General features: G+C 34.3%; 1 protein-coding gene across 3 annotated transcripts in view; it reads left to right on the top strand.

The window, feature by feature from the left end:
- LOC126770855 (kinesin-like protein KIF19) overlaps positions 1 to 18,824 on the top strand; it is a 20,358-nt gene extending 1,534 nt beyond the window's left edge. The window contains exons 1-14 of one of the 3 annotated variants that reach the window (XM_050490455.1): positions 89 to 201; positions 387 to 497; positions 1,170 to 1,355; positions 11,130 to 11,255; positions 13,100 to 13,215; positions 13,532 to 13,705; positions 14,161 to 14,326; positions 14,438 to 14,553; positions 14,665 to 14,946; positions 15,197 to 15,389; positions 15,583 to 15,796; positions 16,282 to 16,411; positions 16,973 to 17,095; positions 18,390 to 18,824. In XM_050490455.1, coding sequence (XP_050346412.1) covers positions 387 to 497; positions 1,170 to 1,355; positions 11,130 to 11,255; positions 13,100 to 13,215; positions 13,532 to 13,705; positions 14,161 to 14,326; positions 14,438 to 14,553; positions 14,665 to 14,946; positions 15,197 to 15,389; positions 15,583 to 15,796; positions 16,282 to 16,411; positions 16,973 to 17,095; positions 18,390 to 18,480 — 2,028 coding nt within the window. In that variant the 5' untranslated portion in view covers positions 89 to 201 and the 3' untranslated portion in view covers positions 18,481 to 18,824. Of the gene's footprint in view, positions 1 to 88; positions 202 to 386; positions 498 to 1,169; positions 1,356 to 11,129; positions 11,256 to 13,099; positions 13,216 to 13,531; positions 13,706 to 14,160; positions 14,327 to 14,437; positions 14,554 to 14,661; positions 14,947 to 15,196; positions 15,390 to 15,582; positions 15,797 to 16,281; positions 16,412 to 16,972; positions 17,096 to 18,389 lie in introns of those variants that run through there. The other 2 variants (XM_050490454.1, XM_050490456.1) reach the window with 2 other exon arrangements.
- Positions 18,825 to 18,878: the final 54 nt, after the last annotated feature.

Genomic DNA, 18,878 nt, shown 5'->3' with positions numbered 1-18,878 from the left:
TATACTAATATATAATAATTTACATAATATGCAATTAGTGATTTATATTTTATACATAATTCATCATTCATCACTGAATTTTCACGTACTTAAATTGTTTTTATATCTGATGTTCGACATTGGAAACAAAACATTGTGAAATTTGCATGTGTTGGGTGAAATTCATGCATGTCCATCAATGCGCAGTAATAGCGTGAATGAGTAAGCTCTAAACATTTTTACGAGAAGAGGATGTTTTTACGATATTATATAATATTACTTTTATATCATATACATATGTACATTTGGACAATATATTTTATTAAATTTTCTCATTTATTAAGCCCGTATAAATAAATCTAACAAAACCATATCAAGACACTTATTCGAGTCGTTGATAAAAACAGATGCTAGTCCTAGAAGAGGAGGCTGATGTGCGCCGTGATGTGCTGCGACAACGTCGCGCCAACGATAAACATTACGTATATGACCGCGTCTTCGGCGAGGATAGTACTCAAGTATGTTTATATCAGTAAATACACTAATTATCGTAGTATTTATGACGTCGATTTTAAATTGTGTACCCATCCCATGCTACTCAGAATTTTTGTTAGAATTAAATATTTTTATAAACGATCTATATCTAGTTTTTTTGTATACTCTATATTTTTTTAATGAAGTATGATTGAAATAGAATAGAAGATGATTTAATTTACGGATTTATTCAAGACTGGTATTTAATGTAACCATTTTCCTTATCTGTTTTTTTATTTAGTCGTAAATTCTTCAGTTAGTGAGAATTTAATTGGAAAATTGTATAAAAAATAGCAAAATACAGCATAGTTTGTATTCACCCATTATAAGTATGTATGCCGTTGAAAATGAATAATAGTTTAATTTGCAGAAAATTATTTGTGAATTAATAAATGTTTTCCTATAAAGCTGTTCAATTTATAGATTTCGACGGTTCTATTTTTAAGGGATAATAAATTATATAAAAGATAAGAACGTATGTACTTTTTATTACATTATCTGGCTAAGTTTGCTTATAAGGAAATGTTCAATAAAGGTTGTAATTGAAAAATAAAATGTCCTTATCGATTATTATTATGTACCTATAGAAAAAACTAATATGAAGCTTGCAATTTATGTATATGTTGGATTAACACTGTTTATTATTTTTTTAAAAGGAGGATGTTTATGAAGTCATATGTGCGCCTCTGGTTGGTGATACACTTCGTGGCATAGCAGGAGCGATCTTCGCTTATGGAGCAACTGGAGCTGGCAAAACACACACGATGAGCGGTCTAATGTCCAGAGCTCTTAACCATCTCTTTACATCGATTTCGGAAAGCGATGACCCTGATTCTTACGATGTGAGTTTATTTAACCTTGTCATAGTTTGTCTTTAGTCTTATCATAGATTATTTATCAGCAGGTTTCTGTTTTATCATTACCGAAATAAATACATATACAGAGTGTTTTTAAAATTTAAAATTACATATTTAAAGCACAAATTGTTTTGTGTTATTGTTATAGTTGTAGTTCTTCAGACGCTAATAACTCTAGGCCAATATCTGTTCAACCAACCCTCAGCAAAATATTCGAAAAAATATCTTAAAGCAATTACTAGTATACTAAAAACATGTCTGACAATTTTCGACATGAAATTTTGGTACGGAAATTATTTTACTATGGAATTAGAGATTGATCCTTTGATTCCTTACCTTAACAATATAATTCGGAATGAAAGAAGAAGAAAAAATGTTCTCCCCCTAATGCCAGGATTTGTATGAACTCTGGTCCCACCCAGGTGTAATATATCGTTAGATAGGAACCTTTAAGCTGAACGTTAAGAAACGAAAAGTTACTATACCAATAAACGTAAACTATTGGAGGGTGGGACGAAAATTTGCATCCTCCTTTAACACACCAAGTGTGAAAAATGTTACAAAATGCCGATTCTTTGCAGCTTAGGGTATTTTCTTTTCCGAACCCGGTGGTAGTTTTAACTTTGATAAATAATTAGTAAGTGTAGTGCTTCTATGTTGAATAAGTTAACTCTTAAGTTATATCCACAACAGGTTCTAGTTGCAGGGAACTTCGTGGTGGCTATGCATATCTAAGTATTTATAACTTATAATTTAGCCTTTTAATATTATTATTTTTTAAAACTGTAATTTATTTTCAGAAAAGTCTATCTATCTATTTATCTACACTTTGTAGATAAATCCCAATCGCATTTTTATATTTAACCAACTTATATTTTATATAAATTTAGAAATGATATAATATTTTTTGGCATATTTCATAAAGAATAAAATTGCAAGAACCCTTTGCAATGGAATAATTTTGAATTATTATTAAGATGTTTGAGAAATAAAAAGAAAAAGCTGTGAATTGTGGACATATATTAATTTAAATACTGCGATTACAGGTTTGGCTGGACATTATTTCCCTTATAACATTAATTATATTATGTTGCTTATTTTAAAACAAAAAATATATCGCAATACGATCGGGCGACTAACTAAGTTGTATAAATACTTATTTTCGTTTATCAGCTATGGTTCACACTTTTATTAGGCTCTACAATTACAATGCTTTGAAAATTATACCTTAAAGTCAAATTCGTTCGTGTAAACGGAGGTCTAATCATTGATAGTTGTCTTACTTTTTATATTATTATGTATAACTCATAAGATACTCTTTTTAATGTAGGTACGTTATTTTCGCACTTTGTCATTATTTGCAAAGCGAGGTCGTTCTACTCCGTGCCACTGTTATTAATACTACTACAGCCTCGAATCGGTCTATTGACTCTACATTGTATGTATACGACATGTTCTTTTTTTAATTTAATTGTTTCTTTGTTATGTTTATCTATTCAATATACAGATAATTGAAAAACTATGTGAATCAGTTTTACTTAAAAATGTTTATTTATTTATACTAAGTACATTGACAATACGCATATTAAAACATTATAATTAATAAAAAAAAACATTCGCCGGAATATTATCTGATGTGTATATCCATAACCAGCGTACCACATTATCTTAATGGACCAAATAAACATTTTTTTTTCATGAATTTCTATTTATTGAAGTATAGTTTACATTTTTATTTAAAGTTTTAGTCAGTTATAATTCGTGAGACATAGTTTAGCTGCATTAATGTATTCTAGAAATAAATTTGCTAACACTTATAATGTTTGTATCCATTTGATTTACTTAAAATATTAGTTTAGTTACGTAGTGATCCGTGTGCTGCATTATTTAAATTAGTATTCAAAATATTATTGCAAAAAGGAAATAAATTCAAAATAATTCTTAAATATATATTTTTTTAATTTACATTTTTTCGCAAATCCATAGTGAAGATGATAGATTATTCAAGACCTCGCAAGAGACCTCAGACCAATGATATCGCGTCAATTGTTATCGGTGGCCAATGATATCGGTGTCAAAGCTTACTTGGGTTTACTCTTTATGTGGTTGGAATAGGCTATAAAGAGTTTATATATTTAATGCAATCCAATGTAAGGTTCGAATACCATGATTCATATCGAATAGTGTGAGTTGTGTTGGTGTTGCCACATTAGGGTAGCAACCCTCTAACAGGCGTACCATCTACAGGTTCATGGTCATTGCCACGTATGTACGCGTTACGTGTGTGATTGACACATGAAAGTACATATTATATTAGTTAGAACGTGACAATGTGACGTGACTTTCACCGCTTATACCAATATATTATTTGATATAATTATTTGATTATACACTATATAATCTATCGTTAAAATCCTGGCATCGAAAGTCTTTATTAAAATGTCAAAGAAATAATTAGGACCAAATGAAAATTAATTTGGATTTAGTCTTAAGTCTACCTTATATATTTTAATGCAGTGTAGAAACTGCACCGACCACAGAGATTTTTATTTTTTTCTTTTATTTTAGTTTTCAATTTAAATATATACCTACCTAATAGTTTCCGCCAGCGGCTTCACCCGCGTATGAGTACGGGCGGAGAAAGGGCGATCGGTGTCTGATGTTAGGTAAAAGTTGCCTATGTCCTTTGCTATACCATATAAATTGCTATACCACTATACCATAACAAATTTCCTAAAATATGTTTCCATAGCTTAGTCTTCAGAGTGTAGCAAACAGGCGGACAGAAAGACAGACAATGTTATTTACGCATTTATAATATTCGTATAGATGAGCTACATTAAGCTGTTTCATTATCCATATTAAGCATGTAGGCCACCACCAGGATGGATTTCGATTTTTTATAGGCCAGATTTTGTGTTTTAATTTATAATCGTCCGTATTATGGTGCAACTGACACAATTTTAGAAAGTCATGACGTAGAACTTCAAGCATACCTTGATAAGCCATTTCTTGAGTTTTATATAATTACTTTTAATTAGCTAGCTAATTTTACACGAGTGACTATTATATCTTTCATAATTACTGTGGCCACAGAAACTAAAATGTTCTGTATTTAAAATTCCAAACGATTTGACAACCCAACAATTTAAGTTTATATTCTGTCTGATTATTTCCTTAATATTGTTATTATTTAATTTAATAATGTTACGTTATACATCATTTGTTGTTATTGATTTTCTAGAAGATAACTAAAACCTTATTTAGTCAAATCTTATGACGTTATAAAGGCTAACGGAGTCAAGAGGCTACGTTAAATATTCATGGCCATTTTCTTCACACGAGCTACTCCATTAATGTTTAACACGAACGATGAAGTACTAGGTACTCACTATACATTTTTTTTTCGAGTTAGAAATAATAAATAATATGATTTCAGATTCAAACCACTAAACGCCATGTGGTTGAAATTACCTTTTAAGTATGTGACTTTTTTGAGTATGCGAGTAAAGTAACTGAATTTTAAATCAGTTTCTCCAAAATCTTAACAAATTGAATGATTTTGCACATACACTTGGTACTAGTGAAGATGTGTGTCTAAGTAAATTTTACTCATTTTATTAAATGAATTTTATAAAAGTTTGTCTTAAGAATGTTTTTTAAGTTAGATACTTACTTTTTGTTTGTATTAAATAAAGCATTTCTTGAATTTTTTTCAATGTCAGCGTTACGTTTATTAATTATTTCGCGTTCACCTTTTTATATCTTAGACTTTTTAAAATTTGACGTGTTTTGTGATTTTATTTGATAAAGTTTCCTAACCATTATAAATTATTATGTAACATAATTATTATCGAATGATTGAAGTATTTTATCATTCTCCATACAATGATCATAAAAATAAATGTTCGTTCTGTGGATGTTGTTTTATAACTAATATACTAACCTAAGTTTCTTTAAAATGTACATTTGATTCATATGAAGATTCAAATATGGACTCACACAAACACTATCACAGGTTCAAATCTTGGCAAGTTTACTAGTATACCGAGTTTTATATGCGTAATTTCATAATTTACCTACCTCATATTCATACATACTTCACCGACTAAGGAATACATCAGCCAATGAAATAAGCATCAAAATGTATCCTTAAGGGGAGTAGAGTCCTTTACCAAGCTGTAGGACATTTACGGAGCAATACATTTACTTCCAAGGTTATAGTTTTACGATAATTGAGTGAAGTTCACGAGTTATTAGTCGTTAATATTTAATTCAACGTACATTTGGCAGGTCTGATGGTAATATAAGCTTTTTAACATTTCAAAGGTTAAGAACATTATGGTAGATCAATCATCCATTAAAGGTATACCTGTCACACATGATTGAAAGAATTTTTATTAATTTAAAGTTACGGTATAGATTCTAAAGAAAGAAATTTAAATGTTTAGATTACTAGACTTTGTACAAGGCCCTGGGTTGGAACCACCTACTTATCAGTTTTTCTAGCGACAAATGTCAATAGCTTCTAATAATGTATTCCGGTTTAAAAGGTGAGCTATCACCAGTTATTACAGGCACAAGGGACATAATATCAGATCCCATAGAACATTGACGGGATAAGAAATAATATAATCTTGCATTACAAACATATTTTAAATAATCTTAGCCATAAGCTAACGCAACTATAATAGTATTACTTACACGCTGTTACTCATTTCGCTTAGATTGCAAATCCGTCACTTCCTTGTAGTGCATCTGTATTTATCTTCTTAAGACTTCGTAGTACTTGCCTTCGTCTGCCTTACGGTTTACAGTGTAGACCATACGCACGGCCCTTATAACAGCTTCTCTTCAGGGATCGTTTCAGATAGACATGACGTCTATCTGAAACGATCGGACTATGATGAGAGGGAATTGACAGTGTTTGCGCACACATTTTTGCTATTAGGGTTTTGGGTATTAGGTAGTCCTTTTTTTTTTTATAGAATAGGAAGGCGGACGAGCATATGGGCCACCTGATGGTAAGTGGTCACCAACGCTCTTAGACATTGGCATTGTAAGAAATGTCAACCATCGCTTACATATCCAATGCGCCACCAACCTTGGGAACTAAGATTTTATGTCCCTTGTGCCTGTAATTACACTGGCTCACTCACCCTTCAAACCGGAACACAACAATATCAAGTATTGCTGTTTTGCGGTAGAATATCTGATGAGTGGGTGGTACCTACCCAGACGAGCTTGCACAAAGCTCTACCACCAGTCCTTGAGGTTGTCCGCTGAAAATCTGAGTCAGAGTACCTAATGTATAAATATACGTTTCGTATAAATATGTTTATGTATTAAGTATTATGTTGTCCTGGAAATTTTACTATTTATATCTCCTCGTACAAAGCAATAAATTATATTTACCACATTTGATTATTATCAGTGTCCAAAAATATATTTTGTGTTATTGCAATATAACTAAGGAAACTAACTAAGGATTTCGTTAAATAAAACAAAACACATAGTTAAGTTCGCATTAAAAGGCATGCAATAAGCATAAAAATATCGAATGCATCAACATGGAATGGGAGCGAAAAAACGACACAGACCGATTATGTTGCGAGGTTGTTATTATAGCTATCACTTCAGTGCTTTGTAACGTTATGGAACGGATCGTAACCAATCAACTGATCCATTACCTAGAAGATCACTGCTTTATTAATAATCGTCAGTACGGATTTCGTCCAAAACGGTCCACAGATGATCTTCTAGCGTACGTAACTCACCTCTGGGGTGAAGTTATCGACAAGCATGGGGAATCATTGGCTGTCACCCTCGATATCTCCAAGGATTTCGAAAGAGTCTGGCACAGAAATCATCATACGATGGCATACGATCTGCCTGCTCAGCTCTGGGCTTTCTGCATAAGCGTAGCCTCGGTGTTTTAATTGATGGTTGCGCTTCACAATTTCATGTAGTGAATGCTGGGGCCCCTAGGGATCTGCGATCTATCCTCCACAATCTTTCTTTCGCATATCAATGATATGCTCACTCTTGGGAACACACATTGCAATGCAGATGATAGTACAGTGCATGGGGGATACCACGGATGCTCAGTAGCCGGGTGAGCAGAAATTGAAGAGAGGCGGAAGAATCTTGTTATTGAGCTCGATAGGATGTAACAACTTTTTGCCAAATTGGGTTCTGATAATCCTGTTGAATTTACTGCCAAGAATATACAGGTATGCGCTTTTACACTGAAAAAGTCACCATTTTCTCTTCCTTCCCTCTGTGCCACTACGCCGGTGATACAAAGCAAAATCGCCATGCCGGGGATTTACGTTCGGTGCTACCTCAATCCAAGTTCTCGGAGAACTCGGAGTTCTGAACAAGTTCTGAAGTGATTTATATCCAAAAAAATATGATGCATTAACGGGTTGAATAATAATAATAATAATAATGTCCTCCAGACCGATTTCGGCCACGGTGGCCAATCTCAAGAGAGATTAGCCAACTACGCAGGAGATATTATAGTGCACAAGTGTGTGCGCAAACACAGGTGCACTTTCTATTCCCTAACTCTCATAATCCGATGGGACGGAAATCCGACACGACCGGAAAGAGTTCAGGCGCAGGATCAACGACTTTACGTTCTTTCCGAGGCACAAGAGTGAACACACTTCCAACTTCCAGGCTCCGGGCTACTACTGAGAATTTTCTGACAGAAAAATCCAATAACTTTTTATTGGCCCGACCTGGGAATTAAACCCAGGACCTCCGGGTCTGCGGCCTTACACCAAGCCGCTAGACTAACGACGCAGTCAACGGGGTGAATATTAATTATATAGCTCGAACACCTTGGCCTTTTTGTTTCTATTAGTAAGTTTTTATAAATTTGTAGTACCACATTATAGTCTAGAATATATATTGTATCACGCTTGAACGTGGCTTAATTATAGTATACTTATTGAGTTAGGGCCTTATATGTACATAGAATAATGATACATAACCGAAGCTAATACATAATGGAGGCTTAAGTGTTATAATAATACGATATAATAAGTGGAAAAGAAAAACTACTGAATTTTGTGCCGATACCTCTATGTAGAACCTATTTTATGAACCGATATAATCTTGTCAAATAACAATTTAAAAGGTCTCGTAAAACCCTAGTTGAATAAAATATATTTTATTTTTTTATTGTGATCCAAAATGAACCAATAATAAAATAGCATTTTTACTAATGTAATACACATTTAAAATTTTACATACTGTAAAATTCGATGGAATTGATATAAGCAACAACAAATAGATTGAAAATGCATATAACTATATACATAGCGACCTTTTTTTAAGTGTGTGAAGCATGTGTTAGAACATGAGTATATACATAGGTAAAATTAAAAAAAAAATGTATTTGAACTTCTTTATTAATTTGGCTAAAAGCAATGCACATAAAGCTTGTGATATAAAACATGGAAAATGAAGGAAAGCACTGTAGTAATCGATCGTGGTGATGTTATCATAATAATAGAAGTGGTTTTGATTAGATTACTGACATTTTTTCGTAGTTTTACGTACGATTATTCTTAATATATTTTTATATATCGTTAGTTACTTTTTCAAACGTTACACTTTTATCTTTAGAAAAATAATGGAAAAGATGAATGGTCAACGTGGTCTGATACTATCCGCTAACTTTATGATGGTAGTGGGGCGGCATAATTTCCATCTGATAACGCTTTGCTGGTTTACGCCATTGTTCAAATCTACACCGCATTATTAAATAACCAACTGCAGAATGCTTCACTTTTATTATGTCTTTTCTAATTGTTTCTTCATAATTAGAAGTTAAAAAATAACACTTATTATTTCTATTTTTATAGTGTCTAATTAATAATTAAATAATTCCCTTTTGCGTATATATTGTAAATATATCAATTTAATACCAAGAAACTAAAAGTTTTATTCTGTTGTTAACTTATGTTTTTTTGAAGAAGAAGAGATTTATAAGAGAAATATATTTAACAATTACACTAAAACAATAATTCGTAGGTTATAACTCATATTAGTTCAAAATTTAACAAACAATAAAGACATGACCTACCACTGATGTTTCAAAGACAAGGCTAGATGGATCATTAGTCATCGGTCATTAGTCAACATTTTTTACGCCTGCGAGCCACCACATAAGCCATTCTCATATTGATTTAGCGTTTTAATATACCTGAAGCAAACAAAAATTAATTTCAGGTTGTAAAAGGGATTCCTTGAATTAAAAAAAATATCGTACTAGTAGTCGTAAGATTATTTGTTAAAGCGTTTTTGTAGTCTGGATTACTTATATAAGTATAGGTATGAAAAATTTGAAAATAAAAGTTGGATTGCTTCACCTGAATAGTTATGTCAAAATATTGATTATGAAAAAACATCACATACTGAACTTTCAAGATTTAGATAAAGCGTAAATTAATTAAACACGTCGGAACGGAAATCGTATGTCAGGTTATTTTTGTCATTTAAAATTGTGTTTTATGAATTATGTATTTGTATATTATTTATACGGGAACTGCTTTAAATTACGTTAAGAGATTAATTAAACAGAGTTAAACTAGTTAAATGGCTTTGTCATAGCTGCTGTGGCAATTGGTTACTATTAATTATTTTACACCATATTGCTAAATGTGTAATTAAATAATATTGCTTCAACAATATTCAACCGAAGTTAAGCGTTGTTTGGTAATTTTTTTATCACCTTTTGACCTTGTGCTCGTTTAAATAAAATAGTACATTCTTGTTAAGAAATTAAGAGTAGGCACACCCCGTCCTCAAGGGAGAGGGGTGAGAGAGGTATATAGTAATGTATTATCGCTTTTAATTTTAAACGAATTTAACATAAAATAATAACCTAATAAACCAAAACCATGAATATTTTCTGTTCGTTTATTTAAATCAATAATAATAATGTCCTCCAGACCGATTTTGGCCACGGTGGCCAATCTCAAGAGAGATCAAGCCAACTATGCAGGAGATATTATAGTACACAAGTGTGTGCGCAAACGCAAGTGCACTCTCTACTCCCTAAATCTCATAATCCGATGGGACGGCAATCCGACACGACCGGAAAGAGTTCAGGCGCAGGATCAACGACTTTACGTGCTTTCCGGGGCACGGGAGTGTACACACTTCTAACTTCCAGACTCCGGGCTATTACTGAGAATTTTCTGACAGCAAAACCCAATAACTTTTTATTGGCCCGACCTGCGAATTGAACCCAGGACCTCCGGGTCTGCGGCCTTACATCAAGCCACTAGACCTACGAGGCAGTCATTAAATCAATAACATTGTGTTACATTAAATAATACGTGCACCTCGACTTAGAAGTGCATGTTTTAAATTTCAAAATGGACAACTTGTGATTCTAATATAATCTATAATCTACGAATATAAAAGTTATCATATTATTTATTATATTTCATTTTAATTATGAAACTATGAACTAAGAAAAATATAACTAAAGTCATTTTGATAACATATAAAATTAAAAACCAAAAAAAAATAAATACAAATTTAAAGCAAAAACACGCCGTCTAAAAGATTGTCCTGTGGCATTGTACGACAAGACGCTGGCACTATTGCCTCTCTCCACCGCTAGATTCAGCCTTTGGGCTGAATTAGCGCCAGCTCTTTGGTCACCAGAAGTGTGGACCAGTTTCTTAGAAAGATTTTTTTTTGTATCAGACGTATCTACGAATAATATATTTACAGGTAAAACTTTCCTACATCGAGATCTACAATGAAAATATTCGCGATTTATTAAACCCCAGCGCAGGACCTCTTGAGCTACGCGATGAAGGTGGCAACGGACCACCTGTTGTTGCAGGATTAAGCGAGGTAAGAACTGAATTATTTCATAAGAGATTCATGTCTTTACTTTGAGGACCTTTTAATTGTTAACAATATTCAAACAAATAAATAACTTATTATATACATCTATAGCTATGAAAATAAATAAAATTGAAGTGTCTGTCTGTAATTTCAAAACAACATTTTTATGATTTTTAGTTTACCGCTGCTACCAAAAGATTAAATATTTTGTTTCGTGTATAATTCAGATTTCAGATAGATTATGTGCGTTAAAATGGCAGATTTTGAAGGACTTTCGTCACTGAAGACCACGCTGGTGTCGCGGTATTGCTAGTATTAAAATTGATCTGATACATATGCATTTGTGTTAAAAATAAATAATTTTGATATATATCGATTCTTGATATTGGATAAACGGTAGATAGCGTGATGTGAATAATAGCGTGTTGTAGAATATTTGTTGTACATCGTGTTAATCACGATCACGTCACACACAGATTTTACAGTGACCATTTTCTAAAACAATTTTACTATGTGTTGATAAACAATATTTTTATCCAACCCGATCTAGAAGCGGGATTAACGATTGATATAAAGTCTATAAGATGTCAAGAAAACTTTTAATTAACGTCGTATTGAATTTCTTTTTGTTATAATCTTTCAAATGTGTGTTCTTTGTGTTTGTTATTGTATAAATACTATATTTTTTAAACTACCTCAAAATAACTATAAACAAATGAATATATACATATAGCTAGAATATATATATTATCAAATGAACCACAATATGTATCTGAATGATTGTCTATGCGTTTGTGGTCAAAATACATACTAGATCTATTTCAATCGAGGGCCTACATATTTTATCATATAATTAGATCAAATATTCTACAGGTTACTCTTTGTTGAACCGCTAATATATAATTGATATGTTGTTTAATATTTCGTTGTTCTATACTACATGTACTCTACATATATAATTAATTTTATTGAGTCCATAGAGTTCATTCAAATAAAATGTTGGTTGATTCAATATTCTTTAATCTGACGAATTCGGATCATACTCGTAGTTAATTTTCATATACGTTTGATGTATAATGTTAATGTATGTAACAAACAGTATCTAGTTGCGATGCTTGTTATTATAGCTACAGCTGCTTTTAATGTGTGACATAGCTAATACTCTTATTTTTTATTCTTCTTATACGATACAAACCATAAAAAGGATCTAAGGTTATATGTCTCTTGTGCTTGTTACGTATACAGGTATTTGTATTGGTTAACTCTTCAAATCGGAACACAATAACAATAAATATATAGCGGTAAAATAGATTAATGTTTATATATGAGGGGATGGAGTGACCGGATAGTATACACACCTAAAATATAAGGTATATTTTAGCAACCTAGAATATATGTAATTCACTTATTTTGATTGTGCACGGTGTAGTTAGAGAAATTTTTATTAAATTAAATATAACTCTTCTTACAACCTGGGTTCTTACAAACGAGGCTTGCGGGCCGGCAGGTTTAAATCCAGGGTAAACGGGTTCCTTCTGGGCAGGCGCGCTTCATCCTAGACCGTGACTTTGCTTAGACCGGCAAATCAACGGTCAAGCACTTGCCTTTTATGTGTAAAAAAAAACGGGCAGGGGCGGCTATTGCTATTGCAGAACATTCTTCCCGACTGTACTGACCGTCGACGTCGTCGCGTTTGGACTCTACTACCATTTACCATAAGGCGGAGTAGATTCATTTGCCTTCCCGGCAAATATAAGAAAATAAAATACTCTTTCCTTTTCCCGAAAATAGTCTATTTAATGTTAAATTAACTAGTTATTTCAAATTGTAAGAACTTTTTAATTACTTAGGTACGTGCCCTTGATGCATCTCATGTTGCCGAGCTCCTGGCCAGAGGCGATCGTTCAAGAACCGCTGAACCAACTTACGCAAATCAGCATTCTTCGAGAGGACATGCTCTATTAAGGTACGTTATCTGTATAAAGCAATAACTCTTTTTTCTAACTTTGCTCTACTATTCTGACGTGAGTAAGAGTTGTTTTTGGCGGCCAGTCGATTAACGTTTTACTAATTGTATTATACTGTTCATATCATTAGCTGATATGCTGCATGAATTTGAAGACTCTGATCTCTACAACCTTATTAGAATCTCTGTTTATATATTTTACACTGATGATAGTGTATAATAGACAGAAGTCTTTAATTTATATAATTACTTTCCAATGAAAGTTGTTCAAATTTTGATTTTTTAATGTGATATTCCTATTCATTTATTTTATTAGCGTATCGGTGAGCAAGACAGTGTCAAATGGTATTCAACGTGGGCGGTTATTTCTCATCGATTTAGCGGGATCCGAGCGTGCTGGTTTACGAGCACGGCGGCTTGAGGGCGCTCACATCAATCGGTCTTTGCTTGCGCTTGGCAATTGCATCATGGCGCTCTCGGGAGGCGCCAGGTAATAAGTTGATTGTATAGTAGATGTCCTGTGTTTGTTTTGTTTTAAGTAGTTTGATTGAACGCCATAAGTTAAGGCTAGGTTACTTCTTTAAAAAGCATGTCACTCTAGGTTTGGCTTTGATCACAAATATTATTTCTAAAACAGAACTAGTATTATGTGTGATTGCGCTCTTAGCCAATTGGACGCGGCTTTTTTTTATCAGATTACTAACCCACAATATCATTATTTTAGAAAAAAAAAATGGGTTATTAAGTAGGTAACATAAATTCATGTTTTATTTAATTACATAAAAAATACTTCTGGTAATAATTGGTTTTGACAAAATCATTTTACATATGAAATATGTCAGTTAATTAATGTAAGTTAGTTGTTAATGGCAACAGGTTCAGGGTCGAAGTAAAATAATTCTTCTGAATTATTTCTGGGTAACGTTATACTAATAATTTTTTCAGGTACGTTAATTACCGTGATTCGAAGCTGACGAGGTTGCTGCGCGAGGTGTTGGGCGGGCGCTGTCGCACGGCCATGGTGGCGCACGTGTCCCCCGCGGCCACGCACCGCGACACCACACGCTCCACGCTGCATTATGCACAACGCGCCTCTGCGATCACAAACAAGGTTCATCAAATCATGTCAAACATATGTTTAATAAGTTCTCAACTATAGTCATTGTATATATATACTTTGGAGATATTTACTGGCAATAAATTGTAAACAAATTATTTTCAGGTTGAACGTGAACTCATCGAAACTCCGATGCATTTATCACAATATCGTAATGTTATTCATGAGCTGAGAGATGAAATTGCACGGCTTAAAACTAAAATGAAAGATGATCGTTCAAAGTAGGTTTCTCGTACAATTTTATTCTTTTGTTATTTGAAGTTCTGGCTTTTTTAAATTATTTGTCCTAATTTAATAAAAGTAACATTGTCTGTTCACAATTTTATCAGCAGAAGTAGAGATGAACAACAGAAAATCAACGAAGTGTTATCTAAAGAAGAATCTGAAGAGAAATCAGCGCACTTAAAATCTCTTCGCGAGTCGATCGTCTCTACGTTCAAACAACAGATGAGATTGAGGAGGCGGTTGATGGAGTTGGACAGTCACTTGTTGGGACTCGCGCTGGATGCCGAGAGACAGCACGCGGCTATCTCACACTGGGAGGCTCGTTTCAATAGACTCTATAAGCCTATTAGTTTCACTGGCTCAAGGCTGAGCACACAGCAAAGTTATAGGTATTTATACAGAAGATTAAGATATTTAATAATAAAAATATTTTATACTTATATGTAGAGTACAGAGGTTTTTATGTCTGGGTAGTATATTTTTAGTTTCGAATGATTATGTAATGACATAAGTACCAAAATAAGAAATCGTTATTATATCATGTCTATGAGATAACTTTCGCTCTATCAAACTAAAAAAAAATATTGATACTGTATTTTCTGATTATTTGTCGTTGCTTTACGATTTTTGTCGTCCCAGAGGAGGCACAGGGGCTTCGAGCACCAACAGTGGTGGAAGCGGCTCCGAGCGCGCAGAGGCGGAGGTGGCCGTGGAGCAGGCGTGGGCAGAGCTGGCGGCCGTCGAGCGCGAACAGGAGACCGCGCGTGCAGAGCGACTGCGCATCGAGCGGCAGCTAGAGCAGGTGCGGCTGCGGGGAGCGCAGCTCGAACAGGTGATTCGTCAGTGAAGGGCAACTCACACACTACTTCCTCAAGATGTAATAAAATATTCTTGAAACATCATCATCATTTCTTTGTGATATTTTAACGGGTTTTTGTGACACGGCAAATCTTCTGCTAATTTACCTCTACTTTCCGACTGGCCACGGTCAGCGCGCAGTGCGATGATCATTAAGCTTGGAGCAGGAGCTGCCGGCGCACATCGAGAGTGGTCCGGAGCGGGAAGTGTTGTCGCTGGTGTGCCGTGTGCACGAGCTGGAGGCGGATAAGTTGGCGCTGCAAGGCGAGCGTGCGGCGCGGGCACACGAGTTGCGCCGGCGGGACCTCGCACTGCAGCGACGGGACGCGCAGCGACGACTCACCGACGAGATCATCACGAGACAGCGACGAACGCTCGAAGGTGGCCGATAATTGTGCTTGATTACTTCATGTGGCCGGTATACGACCTAAGCTGATTCAAATAAATATATTTGAAAAGTAGTGTAAATTAATTTAAAAAAAATGACTGGCAAGCATATATTTACGTGCAAAGGATTTACTATATAAACTTTATTTTGGACATGTACCTAAAATACCGTAGGTATATTTCAATTAATTACCTAAATCAATTGAATAAGACAGCATTCTGCGCAATATTTTTTTTAAATATAGAAAAATAATTAATTATGTGATATTATTGAAATATATATTACAGAAATTTACGAAAAAAAAATATCTTTTTTTCTCCACATATTATGTTTGCCGTCGCGTATTTTTGAGTTCCTTTATCTTATTATAAAATGATCTTTTCTGATTCAATTACATTATGATTATTTCATATTTATTATATACGTTATAATACATAACATATAACATTAGATTAACATAACGATATTTTATTTACAGAGTATGGCATCGGTATCCAACAAGATTTAGCTCAACTCTACGAACTGTATCAACAAGAAATTCATGCGTCTACTTACACCGACAGTAATGATTATTACACTCCATATCGTCTGCCACCTATTTCGTTGAGGTAATATTGATTACGGATTTATAAAAATATTTGTATTTTTAATGTTTTTAAAGCTAATAAAACATCACAGCTAAACTTAAAGCGAATGCAAATTGTTACACGTAGCATTACTCAAATTTGACCATGAATAAAATATTTATTCAAATGATATTAATGTCTCCAAAAATGTCGAATATTCGAAGAATGGTCTTGCGCAGATAAATGGATTGTCTACATTTTTCACTTTAAAAGCTTACATTGTGACATGAGAAACAATATGCGAATTGTCATGAGATCACGTGATCCTCTTCGTGAGCAAATTACGTCGGATGAAATTCTGCTACGTGAATAATCGAGTGGTGCCAGTGGTGGCAGAAGCTCCAAGCCAAATTAAAAGTAACATAAGTATATTTTTCATTATGTAGGGAAGACTTTTGTGTAAATTGTGTAATCGTATGTTAATGTGCAGTGTAATAATAGTTATCCAGCTTGTAGATAATTCGGTTAGCATTGACTTGTATTAGCTTAGGACGGGTGGTTCATGTTGCCATTAATCAATAATTATTCTACATTATAATATAGCATGTCAGAGTTAGCGTGGTCGGAGAGCTCGAGCGGCTCTGGGCGCGGCTCGAGTTCGGGTTCGGGCGGCGACCGGCGCCTGCCCCAGCTCGCACCCACTCCGCGCCCGCGGACGAGATATAGGTCAGCTATATCACTTATTTTTTGTTTAAATAATATTCAACTTATAATAATAATGTTCTCCAGACCGGCCACGGCGGCTAATCTCAAGAGAGATTAGTGAACTGCACAGGACATATTATAATACACAAGTGTGTGCGCAAACACAGGTGCACTCTCTATTCCCTACCTCTCATAATCGGATGGGACGGCAATTCGACACGACCGCAAAAATTTCAGGCGCAGGACCAACAGCTTTACATGCTTTCCGAGGCACACACTTCCAACTTTCACACTCCGGGCTGCTACTAAGAATTTTCAACAGAAAAACTCAATAACTTTTTATTGTGCTGACCTGGGTTTTGGAACCTTGACCTTCGGGTCTACGGCATTACATGTAGGCACTAGACTAACGAGGCAGTCTACAATATTCGAGGCAATCTCTAGTAATCTAGAGTGAGCTTCCGAATTCCAAATTGACTATAATAAATCGCGTTGCAGCCATCCCCTATCCATTTTTCTGGATGTACATTAGAGTACTGAATACATATTTTATTAAGAAGCAATTAATGTTATAATTATATTATAATTAATAATTGTAGCATAATTGTTCATTATACTTGTTATGTTATTGTTTACTAAGAATTATGATACAAAGCACTACTAATACTATAACTGTATGGATTGACTGAAGACTGCCTCGTTAGTCTAGTGGCTAGCTTATAAAGCCGCAGATCATGGTCTTGAACCCCAGGTTAGGCCCGTGAAAGACGAACTCTCTCCGGTCATGTCGGATTTGAGAGTGAGGGAACAAATGAGTTTGCGCAAATATTTATAATAATAATATCCTGGGACATTATTCACACACGGCCATCTGATCCCAAATTAAACAGAGCTTGTGCTATGGAAACCAGACAATTGATATACTACATATACTATTTTTCTTTTGTAAATACATACTTATATAGATAATTACACCCAGAATCAGGACAAACAGACTTGTTCATGCACACAAATGTCTGTCTTGGGTGGGAATCGAACCCACAACCTTCGGCGTGAAAGGCAAGTATCTACCAACCACGCCAACCGGCTGGTCACTTGTGTACTATAATATGTCCCGGGCCGTGCAGATGACTAGTCTCTCTTGAGAATGGTCCAAAATCGGTTAGCAGGGCATCATCACCATTTGGACAGTGAATTGATGTAACATATTCTTGACAGAGGTTCGCACCGTGCATACTGACTTTATGGTCTTATACGGAAATAATTAAGGCTATTATTAATTATTCTAATTTCTATATTAAACCATTCATTGTAGTCAAGCAAGCGCAACCACCCTTAAGCGTTACTCGAGCGATGACAGTTTGGTGATCACTGCCCCGCGTGCGGCCGACCGTGCCGCGCCTTGAACCATCCACGTGCGGAGCCTTCTCGTATAATTGGTGTTGCAAGTAAGCCCTGCAATGTTCAAATTGGGCTTGGTTTGAAGATGGATTTTCTCGTTATTGTGTATGACGGCGAAATATCCATTAAATTATTTAAACCATCGAATAATCACTACAAATTAACCTTAAATTAATTTTTAGACTAGCAGAGTGTTATTTGCCAACACGTTTGTAGAGTTTTTGAGTTTTCACCAATTTGAAATTGCATATCGCTGTACAAAGTACCATTCAAATGCGACTTTATTATGAAATCTTTATATATATCGTTGTAGAACTTATTATAGTAAAGTACCTAAGTATTGGTGTTTTTAGCTTTTTTCTGTTATGTTAATAAAAAAAAAATACCAGAAATGTATTTACTT

Source organism: Nymphalis io, chromosome 9, assembly GCF_905147045.1.
Source record: "Nymphalis io chromosome 9, ilAglIoxx1.1, whole genome shotgun sequence".
Lineage (NCBI taxonomy): Eukaryota > Metazoa > Arthropoda > Insecta > Lepidoptera > Nymphalidae > Nymphalis > Nymphalis io.
The sequence above is the reverse complement of the archived record's forward strand: the minus strand, read 5'-3'. Positions and strand labels throughout refer to the sequence as shown.